The sequence below is a fragment of the Delphinus delphis genome, chromosome 2, assembly GCF_949987515.2.
Source record: "Delphinus delphis chromosome 2, mDelDel1.2, whole genome shotgun sequence".
Taxonomy (NCBI): domain Eukaryota; kingdom Metazoa; phylum Chordata; class Mammalia; order Artiodactyla; family Delphinidae; genus Delphinus; species Delphinus delphis.
In genome coordinates, this window is record NC_082684.1 from 53190072 (window position 1) to 53202999 (window position 12928).

General features: G+C 33.9%; 1 protein-coding gene across 1 annotated transcript in view; it reads left to right on the forward strand.

The window, feature by feature from the left end:
* The window catches only part of MDGA2 (MAM domain containing glycosylphosphatidylinositol anchor 2), an 822856-nt gene that overhangs the window by 509965 nt on the left and 299963 nt on the right, over positions 1–12928 (forward strand). Inside the window, exon 4 of the mRNA XM_060004614.1 lies at positions 4287–4483. Coding sequence (XP_059860597.1) covers positions 4287–4483 — 197 coding nt within the window. The remainder of the gene's footprint in view (positions 1–4286; positions 4484–12928) is intronic.

Here is a 12928-nt window from a genome sequence, read left to right on the forward strand (position 1 = left end):
CCAGTCCCTTGGTAGCAAGTTAATCATATTAGAACTTTTTTACCCTGAAAGTGACAGTGCATCATTTTGATGAAATTTGACATGTATTCTGAATATGGACTTTTCTGCTGACCTCAGCTAGCATCAGCCCTATCCAAAGGCTTTTAGAGTGTTTTATTCTTAATACATGATCCTACCTAATCACTCATGGGACCAGAGCACATTTTATAGCAGTGAAGATATAGCAGTAGGAGCATTGCCATGGTAATCTCTAGTCATATCATATTCTATACCACCTAAAAAAATTAACTTACTAGAGTGATAGAATGGCGTTTGGAGGAGGCAGCTGAGTCTTGGAGAGATAATATCCAGTAAGGAGGGAGTGCCATCTTCTGTGATGCAGGATACATCCTAAATCAATGACCATTATTATATGATGCTTTTGTTCTTTTCTTTCCTTCTTTCTTTTCCTTTTTCTTTCTTCTTTTTTTCTTTTCTTTTCTTTTTTTTGGAGAATACATAGGTTCAAGAATCAAGTAGAGACCCTACTTACTACCATCACATTCAGTGATCCACTTGGGGAATCTGTGTTTCCCTCCCCACAACTCAGGTCTCTCTGCCAGTTTGGAAGTTCTAGTTCTCAGAAAGGGAAAACCTTTTATTAAGTGACACAGCAAGAGTCCCATTAATCTTCAAGACATGGTTGCTACTCTGTTACCTTAGGCTTCCTGTGTCAGAAAATAGCAGAAAAGAGGAGTCACCATCCTAGCAGGAGTAACTGGCCCATATAGTCAGCTTGAAGGTAGGATTGTTGTTACATAGTGAGGCAGCAAGAATATATTCTATACCCAGTTGATCCACTGAGTCATTTCTTGCTATTCTGTTGTCCAGTTTTGGTGGTAAACAGACAAATGCATCAGTAATAGCTTGAGAAGAGCACGGTTACCAGGGGCTCAAAATCCTCAGTGACAAAGATCTGGTAGCCTCACTAGGTAAACTACTTATACCAAAAGATGTACTAGCCCAGGATGAGAGCAATCTAGAATGGTAATAGTAGAAGGACATGATAACTATCATCCCACCACAGTTTCTTTTGAAAGATTTCCTAGGAAAGGTGATTACCCAAAATCCTGGAATAACTTTTCTGAGATAGAGTGAATTTTCATACCTCACAGGTGGATCTGAGTGGATGCTGTAATACACACCCCCAGATCCCTTCCTCAGGGCTGAAGCACTTATTCCTCCAGCCACTGAAACTTTTAGCAGCTGATGGCTATCAGCTAATTCCTTCTCTAGAAATTGCCATATGCCAAAGAGAGCTGCCCCTCCCAAGGTCAAGGCTCCTGGTGGGGAGCAGCACACTTGCCAGGACTGGTTGATGGGAGAGAGGGTTGTAGTATAAAGGCTTAGCTTCCTTGTCTTAAGGCAGTACAGTTTTGAGGGGACCTCAGGACTCCAAAACTTCTCTAGAGTTAGAGACCTCAGTTGCAATTGCACTGTAGTTCAGCTGTCCTCCTTAACAAATCTATTTCCTTCACTCCCCCACGAGTCTTGAAGGTACTTTCCAATACACTTCCTGCACACATCTGTCTTACAGCCTCTTTTCCGAGAAACCTGACCTAAGGCATATATTCAGTAATATATAGAGTATATATTAAACATATCTTTTAAATGATATATTTCTATATATCACTTAAACTGTATATCATGTATGTATATATGTATGTGTACATACACACACAAACATATAATCTCACTTAAAATATATTTTTTAGCCATGCCATTATTTGACTTGTCTAAAAGAAGTCTTGTTTTTGGCTTGTTTTTTTGTTTCACTTTTAAATGTGTTTTTAATCTTTTAAAACAGTAATAAAAAGGCAGAAATATTTTATGCTGTACAGAAAGGTAACCACTAATGGCATATTTGTTTTTAAGTGTGAAAAAAAATCATTTGGGAGTTTTATGAAATGGAAATTCCAAAACATGGGTGAGTCTAACAGATAATTCTGCCAATACAATGTTCAGTAAGCCATTGTCACAGGATTAGATCCTCAGAAGGCCAGTGACCCGAAACTCACCTAAGTCAGGGAAGAGCTTGTATAAAGGATTGTTTGGGTTTGGTCTATTCCTGACTGCGCCTATCAACACCACCACCTAACATGAAAAAAGCTAGGGATACATCAATAAATGGGTTTGAAAAATATCATATTAATAACTATTTGGAACCCAAAGAATGTCACCATTGTTACAATGTTTCCCATCCAAATCTGTTTTCTTCTGAAAGTTTCCGGCTTAAGAATTTTGTTTTTACAATATAACACAGCTCATATTTCTAAAAAGGAAACTGTGACTAAAAGAAAATATGTTTTGAACAAGAGAAAATAAGTTGTTTACAACTGACTCACAGTACCTTTTTTTCAAGCCACTAAGATGGAGTTCAGCTAATCAATCTCCTGTAGGATTTGATTTATATGTAAAAGCCTAATCATCAAATAAGAGACTATTTGATGGATTTTAAAGACCTTTAAACATTTCATGGTTATAATGCTGGTATCCCTAAGTACTCCAACTTATTAAAACCAGGCATATATCCCTGCACAGCTAATAGAATGAATTTAAACTGAAAGTTCCTACAACTTTACCAAAAAAGCAGCAGTTGTTCTGTAAATTGTCACTACTAAAATTAGAGGCCATTGAGATAGCTGTGAAAAGATTCTAATGTTGGGGGAAAAAAAGAAAACTCAGAATGTTGCAAAGCTAGACATCTAAGTAGGACTGTCAAGCAATTCACATTGGAAAAAAGCTTTTTTAAAACTGGGGAAATTTGGGATTCTGTTCTTTACTTTGATTCCTTAGGGAAGCTATTACTTCACTAATTTAGTTGCCTTTTTATTATTTTAACACATCTTTTTAAAATATTTGTATTTATTTTTTTATTGAGGTATAATTGACATATAACAGTATATTAGTTTTAGGTATACAACATAATGATTCAATACTTGTATACATTGCAAAATGATCGCCATAATAACTCTAGTTGCCATCAGTCACCATACAAACTTACAAATTTGTTTTTCTTGTAATAAGAACTTTTAAGATTTACTCTTTTAGAAAGTTTCAAATACACAAAACAGTTGTTTTAAAGCAAATACGCTCCTTAATTTCTTTTTCTCTTAAGAGAAGAACCTGGGATATGGTATATAGGGGTTGGCAATCTATGGCAGACAATGTATGGCCCATGAGCCAAATCTGGCTGGGGCACCTGCATTTGTAAATAAAGTTTAATTGGAACTTAGCAACCCTCATCTTTCATTCATTTACCTATTGTCTTTGGATGCTTTCACACTACAATGGTAGAGTTGAGTAGTTGAGACAAAGACTGTGTGAACCACAAAGCCCAAGATATTCATGAATTGTTTCTTTCCAGAAAATGTTTGTTAAACCCTGTAGTAAATATCCCTTCTTTAGAATGTATGTAAAATGGCAAAAATTTAGTTCCAATATTCACTAATAGAAATATTAATGCCTTTTAATAGTACCTTCTGTTAGCACATTTTTGACTAGCAAATATGATCTGGGATATAAAGTATGAGATGAAAGAAAAATTTAACCCAGTACAAGATCATATTTTCTTACTACAAAGATTATAATAATTTGTAAACATAAGTTATTTTAAAAATACATGTTATAAATAATTGGAAAAAGAAGTATGTTAAAGTTAAGAGCTAGTTGAGCTACTTGATTTTTTTTTCTATGACTGGTTCTTCGTTTTGGCTAACCTCTTAAGTTTTCTGATCTCTCTCATGGACCTCTGTTTTATGTGGCTGTTGATGATGTGTTGGAAATATGTAGTCATTTGTACTATTTCAGCAAATAGAGATCTTAAGAAGTAACTATTATTTGGCTTTACCTTCTATCACTGGAAATTTCTCTGCAAATGAGTTCAATAAACTCAATGAAAAAGAGTCTAGTTAAAAATAATACATTCAGGGGGTTCCCTGGTGGCGCAGTGGTTGAGAGTTCACCTGCCGATGCAGGGGACACGGGTTCGTGCCCCAGTCCGGGAAGATCCCACATGCCGCGGAGCGGCTGGGCCCGTGAGCCATGGCTGCTGAGCCTGCGCGTCTGGAGCCTGTGCTCCGCAACGGGAGAGGCCACAACAGTGAGAGGCCCGCATACCGCAAAAAATATATATAAATAAAAATAAAATAATACATTCAATTAGGAAAATTCATCTTTGGTTAGGTTTTATATGTATAGTACTTTAAAACCCATGTAACTCATAACACTGTTTTTATGTTTTGTAGATTTGGATGATCCAGTAGTAACTGTTCATCAAAGTATAGGTGAAGCTAAAGAACAGTTTTACTATGAGAGAACAGTGTTCCTCCGGTGTGTTGCCAATTCCAATCCACCTGTTCGGTACAGCTGGAGACGTGGCCAGGAGGTGTTACTACAAGGATCTGATAAAGGAGTTGAGATTTATGAACCCTTCTTTACCCAGGTAGGAATTGAGGTACAGTATTTCCACCCCACTCTGCTGGATACCTTTCTAATTCAGGCAGCATGCAATACTATATCAATTTGAAAAGATAATTTCTCCCAGTCTGACCTTTGAAAAAATAACATGTGCTTGAAAGATCAGAGGACTCAAATAATGAAGAACAATTTGTTTATTTTTCATGTGGTAGTTAAATTGATAATGTTAACTCTTGAAAACAATTTAATGTATCCTAACATATTTCTTTGTCTATAGGTTTGCCTAGGTTTCACTCTAAAGTACGTAATTATACATTTGCTGCCTGCTTTGTTTTTTTGTGGGAAATATTTCTTAAAGAAGAGATTTTGATTTCCCCATTTGCAATGGTAAATACATTTTAAAAGAATGAAGAAATCTACTTGAAATTTATTTGGTTTTGGTTTTAGGGGAAAAGTCTGTCTAATTTTCCTTGTTCAGTTTTGACTTAATTTAAGTATAGAACCGTAATTATGTAAAAGCTAAAATATCTGAATCATTAAAAACGTATTTAATAAAAAGAAAATTTGAATTAATTTTATATAGAGTGAATGTAATATGGAACATTCTTCTGTAATGTATTTTTTAAATTTTATTGAAGTATAGTTAATGAATTAATAATTCTTGAGGACATTGAAGTTGTAGGAATATTTAAATACTGTTATTATAAAGATTTTTTGATGACCAGAAAGGAACACAAACCTAACTAACAAAGAAAAAGTTTTAAATAAAAAAATGTACTTGGAAAAATTTTCAAAATAATTGTGACCATGAATTTTTTTAAAAAAATTATATGGGTAATAAGGTAAACAGGAATTTGACTACATTGTTAAAGTTTGGAACATCATATATCCATAACTAGGGAAGTATATAACCAAATTTAAAATGTTGTAAATATTCTACTTCAGAATGTTAAAGATTATTAAAAGTTTCACATCTCAACTCTCTAATAATATAAGATTATCCTGAGTTTGTAAATTTCCCAGCATCCCATATTTTGTCATTAAATACGGCATTAAATAAATATGGCAATTCATTCTTTAATTTTTACTGAAATCCATTTTTTTTAATTTAGCAAAATAACTTAAAAAATTTGTCAACAGTACTTAGTTGCTTGGATGTCTCTAACGTTTAGAAATCCAAATAAATGATCACCTATCATTTATTTGATTCTTCTATTGTCAATTTCTTTTAAAATATAGACATTGTTAAAATTTAGAAAACATAATTTACTGTTTCACATGATGTTTACCATACCAAGGCAGTTCTAGACACATATTCACTAGGTACATAATCACTGTAGGCAGTTTCTTACCTGCTGAAGGGTCTTATCACTTAGAAATGAGCACATGGCCCTTGTCCAAATTGGGGAAAAACTTCTATACTTCCAAATAATTAAGAATTTGTTTTAAAGTTATTAAATAAGCACAATCAAATTTTTCATTCATTTTGAATTTGTTGCCGTTTCTGTGTTAGCAACTCTTAAAAAATCTGTCTTACAGGAACTCTAAACTAGTAGCTATTGATTCTACCTTTTAAAGGTAACTTTTATTTTCTCTTCCTTCTTTTGCTTCCCCCATTCTTTTGTGAGAAAAACAACTTTTTAATTTGAACATTTCAATACTGATACTTCCTTTGTTATGAATATTAGCTTATACTATGCTGCATAACACACACTTTTTCTTTTGCTATACTCGAAACTCTGCTGCTTGTACCCTCTGAATTAATTCTCCTAAAAAGTATTTAAGAAACAAACTTTGTTTGAAATTCTGTGCTCTGGATTCACCTGCTGTAGCTGATAATTGCCAATAACATGTAGTTATAGCTCCTATTTAAAAATGTCTTTCCTGCCTTTGGTTACTTGATTATGTTGTTTATCTTTCCTTCTGAAATGGCTATGTATTTGGGGGGTTTTTTTGTGGTTTTTGTTTTCTATATTTATTTATTTATTTTTAACTTTTTATTTTATACTGGAGTATAGTTGATTAACAATGTTGTGATAGTTTCAGGTGTGCAAGAAAATGATTCATTTATACATATACATGTATCTATTCTTTTTCAAAATCTTTTCCCATTTAGGTTGTTACATAAGATTGAGCAGAGTTCTCATACAGTAGGTCCTTGTTGCTTGTCCAGTTTAAATATAGCAGTGTGTACATGTCAATCCCACACTCCCTAATGGTTATATATTTATATCTGTCCTAAAAATTATGTAGAAACAATACTTTAAAACTTTTATGTTATATATGTACTTAATTTGTTAACATTAAACATATTTTGTAGGCTGGATTGATAAAACTCTCAAACAGCAGCACATGGAAATTTTAGTTCTTATAACCACAGAGAATGTTGGATTTCTCACAGACAAAATGTTGTCAGTGGTTTTTCTTCATACCACGTGTGTTGACATACTGAACATGGGCCTGATATACACAAGTCCAACCATATCACATGACTTCTATTATCTCTCCATGGAATATAGCAATAGGTTCCTAACTGGCTGTCATGTTTTATTACAGAAACCTCTAATCATCTGAGTGATCATTTTAAAATGTAAATATTTTTCCTGCTTTAATCTCTCCAGTGGCTTCCCAATGTTTACAATAGATCCAATATACGTTTCGTGACCTACAAGGCCATGTTTGACCTTGCTCTGTCTTGTTCTCTCTTACCTTCTGTACCTTATTCACTGTTCTGGTCACACCTGCCCTAGACATGTCTAGGGTGTGAATGTTCTCGATTCCTCCAAGTAGAATGTTATTTACCAGATAATATGGCAGGGATCTACTTAACACCAAGCACTCATCACCTGAGAAAGGCTTTCCCTGACAGATCTATCTGAGGTAACATCTTTTCCCTTCCACAGTTACTCTTTTCTAATACCCAGTTTTTTGTTGTGGTTATTTGTTTTTATTTGTTTTGTTTTTCCCTACAGCACTGAAATTATCAAATTATCTTATTTGTGTATTTGGACATAAATTCAATGATTATAGTGACTTTGTCTTTTCAACAGCTCAAATGGTGCCTGACACATGGAAGATTCTCAGTAAATATATTGAGCCAATATTCCCATGGAGATGTCTGGATTTGTAACTAAGGAATAGTTAAAATTATTAGTAACTCCTGAATCACTCTCTGTAACTCCATTCCTCTTTACCCACTAAAGAAAGCTTAGTGAAATGTGAATGAGAATGATATTATAGTTAAATCAATTTTAAAGTATTTAATTTCCAAACTGTTGATGATTTTCTTGTTATAATTTTTAATTGATTTCTAGTCTAATTTCACTGGGTCAGAAAGCATACTCTCAACAATTTCAGTCTTTAGAAATTGAGACTTGCATGGTGTACTTGCCTGTGATGTACCTCCATGAATGATCCATGTGCACCCACAAAGTGTGCATTCCAAAATTGTTGGGTTTCAGATAGGTCACATTTGTTAATTTTGTCGTTCAGATATTCTATGTATTTCCTGATTTTTGTGTCTGCTGTCCTTAAAGCTATTGAGAGGAGTTAGTTAATGTCTATGACTATGGCTGTGGATTTGTCCCTTTCTTCTTTATTTTTATAAATTTTTGCTTTATATATTTTGAAGGTATATTATTAGCACATACAGAATTAGGATTTTTATATCTTCCTAGTGGATTATCTTGAGTGTATTATCTTCCTGGTAAGTTATCATTCAGAAATATCCTTCTATACCACTGGCACTGTTTCTTGCCTTAAATCTGCATACCATATTTGCTTTAGATTTAAAATTAACTTTGTTTTGTATCCTTGAAATGCTCCCCAAGATAGATTTTGTTTTGTTTTGTTTTGCCTTCGTAATGGCTTTGCCATTTATAATGAGATAGGAATGGTGTTTACTTTTCCTTTTGCTTATCAGGTTAGTGTGTATGTATATGTATTCTTAGGTGTTATTGATTTCTTGGACTAGTTTCCCATCAATTGTCATGTGTACTTTATGAAGAAAAAGCTTTCCATTTTAGCTTTGTTTGTATTGGAGTACTTCAATAATATTTTAATTTATTTTCATAGATCTGTCGCCTCTGTGGCTTCATAGTGTAAATAAGGTCCAGTTAAAATGGCTGAGATCTGTTTTGTGCAAGATATGGGCAACTCTCTATTAGAGATATAGAGGCTGCTAGGTAAGGCTCCTCCTCTAACTTTGATAAACATGGGTAGAAGTCAAAATAAATAGTGATTATGATACAAAGTTAAAATTATTGTCAAAATAGTGGCACACAATAGCTCTATGGAGAGAACATTCAGGATGGAAAGCAATAGCATGTGTAACATACAGAAGGAAGACAAAATCTTCAGGGACTGGCCATGTCTCTGGATGGCTGGAATGATAATTGGTATATGTAGGGAACAGTGGACTGTAAATCTGGGAAGGCATACTGGGACTATATCATTGAAGGATTCAAATGACAGATCATAAGTCTGCTTATTTTTAATATTAGAAAATTAAATTTCTTTTAAAGATACTATGTTTTGCTAATCAATAACAATGTCTTGTTTTAAATAAAACAGAATTTCAAAGATAATGAGATATATCTACCCCACATGCATATTCATACTAAGTTAATATCTATATCAATTTGAAGTGAATATTTATTTCACCATCCTGTAGAAATACAAAATCTTGATTATGCCTTTTTATAGATCATGTTTCCAGAATGAAATTGGTATGTGTTCCTGAGGCTGATATGAATTAAAAAGCATATATGTCTAAGAGGAATAACTATCCTTTTCATACTTCCACTCATTTAATATGGAAGATGTCAGCTAGTGTATACTGTTATTTATTTAGAAGTTTATTATAAATTAGTCATTAGAGCTACAAAAAATGAGTGTAAATTGGAATGTTTGTTTTTTTTTTCTTTTTACCGATATCTGAAAGTAAATATTAAAAGAAAGTTTCAATTCCTTTTCTAAGTAAAATAGAAATACTGCTTCAGGCTATGGGCATTATTTCACTAGACAATGTCACCATTGGTAAGGGCCACTGACTAATGAATAGAATGCCTTCCCTTTATTGATTTTATTTAAAAAATAGTTTTAAAAATTTAAATACAGGATTTTCAAATAATTTTGTGAATGTTAAAGAAATGTGTACTTAAATTTTACAAACTATATGTACTCTTGCTATTTCTCAAGAACTTTTATAAAGATGTTCATGACATCATCTTGTATATTGTAATTACACCATCTAATTACAAGACTGAACATATTTACATCAATTATGTAATTAGTTATAATTAGGCTAATTAGACTAATTATACAATTAGACAATAATCAACTGAAAATTCCTTTTTACAAATCATGGAAATTCACATGAAAAAAGACTTCCAGTATCACAGAATATTAAATTTATATGTTCAACAAAATAAATTAATCCTATGCAATAAAACAGTTATAAGTAGTAAAGTCTAAATCATTATAAATATACTCATATGTATATGTACATGTCATTTGATAGCATATATATGCACACACATGTATTATATATTCTCTATTTTGTTATGTATACATTATGATATATTTTTTAAAAATACTCTGAGCTGGGCTTCCCTGGTGGCGCAGTGGTTGAGAGTCTGCCTGCCGATGCAGGGCACACGGGTTCGTGCCCCGGTCCGGGAATATCCCACATGCCGCGGAGCGGCTGGGCCCGTGAACCATGGCCACTGAGCCTGTGTGTCCAGAGCCTGTGCTCCACAACGGGAGAGGCCACAACAGTGAGAGGCCCGTGTACTGCAAAAAATAAAAAATAAAAAAAATAATAAGATAATATATTTAAAAAAAAAAAAATACTCTGAGCTTTGGGAGTTGTTTATTGAGAGGAAGAGAGTCAGCCTGAACGCTTTCCTCATTTCCTGAATGTGGTGAATTAATTGAGTGGGGTTCAAATTCTTCCTTAACTCTGCCTGTTATTTTCTACCTTCCGTTTACAGATTTTGTCTGTATTAGCCCCTCTCCCTCTTTGACATACTACACAGAGTAGTAATCTTACATATTAACCTAGATGACTGTCTCGTAAGTTCAGACACCTTGGTAACTTGTTTCCTGACTGCAAGATGTAAATCATCTTAGTTCACCCAAAACGATTCTCCAGTCAAATGAGAGCTGAACTTTGGGCAATTGTGGACCTAGAATTCACAGTAAAAGTTATTCCTCCATTTTGTCTGTCCTTCTCATGTGTCTACTTTGCTGCTCTGATCTGCATAAGAATTAACTAGGATATGCTGTGCACAAACCGTTATATTTATTGGACTATATTTTTTGGTCTTTTAAAGAGTGGGAATCATCTCAAAAGTAAGGCTGTTTAAGCCACTATGGAGAACAGTATGGAGGTTCCTTAAAAAACTACAAATAGAACTACCATATGACCCAGCAATCCCACTACTGGGCATATACCCTGAGAAAACCATAATTCAAAAAGAGTCATGTACCAAAATGTTCATTGCAGCTCTATTTACAATAGCCCGGAGATGGAAACAACCTAAGTGTCCATCATCGGATGAATGAATAAAGATGTGGCACATATATACAATGGAATATTACTCAGCCATAAAAAGAAATGAAATTGAGCTATTTGTAATGAGGTGGATGGACCTAGAGTCTGTCATACAGAGTGAAGTAAGTCAGAAAGAGAAAGACAAATACCGTATGCTAACACATATTTATGGAATTTAAGAAAAAAAAATGTCATGAAGAACCTAGGGGTAAGACAGGAATAAAGACACAGACCTACTAGAGAATGGACTTGAGGATATGGGAAGGGGGAAGGGTAAGCTGTGACAAAGCGAGAGAGAGGCATGGACATATATACACTACCAAACGTAAGGTAGATAGCTAGTGGGAAGCAGCCACATAGCACAGGGAGATCAGCTCGGTGCTCTGTGACTGCCTGGAGGGGTGGGATAGGGAGGGTGGGAGGGAGGGAGACGCAAGAGGGAAGAGATATGGGAACATATGTATATGTATAACTGATTCACTTTGTTATAAAGCAGAAACTAACACACCATTGTAAAGCAATTATACTCCAATAAAGATGTAAAAACAACAACAACAAAAAAAGTAAGGCTGTTTAAGCCTTAAAATCTCAATTACTACCCAATTTGTAGTCTTTACCTTTGGATAACATAAACACTAGCAGCATTCCTAATCATAAGAACTTAGGTATATAAAATATTTCCAGAATGCATCTACTACAAAAATGATCTCTGTATTTTAATGGCCATAGCTTCATTGCTGTTGGTTCAAATATACTTGATTGTTTTATCAGTCCCTTGGGGCTTACTTTCCATTTACATGCTCTTGCTAATAATTGACTGTTCAGTTCTTCTGTGGGTGGCCCTAGCTCAGCTTCTTAAATCTGTCTTTCAGCTTACCCTAATATAAAGATTTTTTAAATTGTTATTACTACTGTTAGAGTCAATGTGGCTCAAAAAGGTTTACTGAAAACATTATGTGCAGGACAGTGAGTTGGCTCTATTCTTTTCTTGTCAGCAATCTTGACTGAGTTGATAGCATGCAAAGCACAGCACAAATGGTAGGAATGGAATTTAAAGTGGCCTTATCTTATATAATGGAAAAGGCAGTATTAATATAAATATATAATGTAAATGACAAAAAACATATATAAACATATAAACAGATACAACTGGTATAGACAAAACATATTAACTCAGAAAATAGAAAGAATGTAGGAAAAATACATTTAGAGACTGTCTCAAGGGTAAGAGCTTTTAGTTTGAAAACTCTTTCTTGAAATAATGGCTGTATGAAAATATTCAAAATAACTGTAGGGGCATTTGTTGTTTAATGGGTAGACAGCTATGGTGGGTGGAAATCATGTTTAAGATATTTTCCAACAAGAGAGGGCAGGTTTTGAAAAAAAATAATAATCAGGTAGACAAGTGGCATTCAACACAAAATAAGTAGTATTAGAATAAATTAAAACCTACTCTCACAGCCCATCTAGTCTGGCCTCTTCCAGGCTCTGAAATTTAATGTCAATCAATTGTCTTCATTTCTCTACATTCCAGCCACACTGATTTTCTATCTAACCCTCCAACAGGGCAACCTTACTACTGTGTTAGGTCTCCTCAGTTTTGGTTCCTACTATCTTTATCGTACTATTTGTGATAACTCATATTTAAAACATCCTTCTAGTCATTCAAGTTTCAGTTCAAAAGCCTTAGAGATACCTCTCAGAATGTCCTATCCAGAATAGCTCACCACATCTCCATGTCTCTATCACATACCTTGTTTGATTTACTTGACAGCATTTAATACTTGTAAAAATCATTCTCCGTCTTTGTTTAGATATTTATTGTTTCAAATATGTAAAGTTCAATGTATTTTTCACTGTGTTCCTAGCATTTGGGAAGTACTTAGAGTAAGGCTATAGTTAATTTTGTCTAAA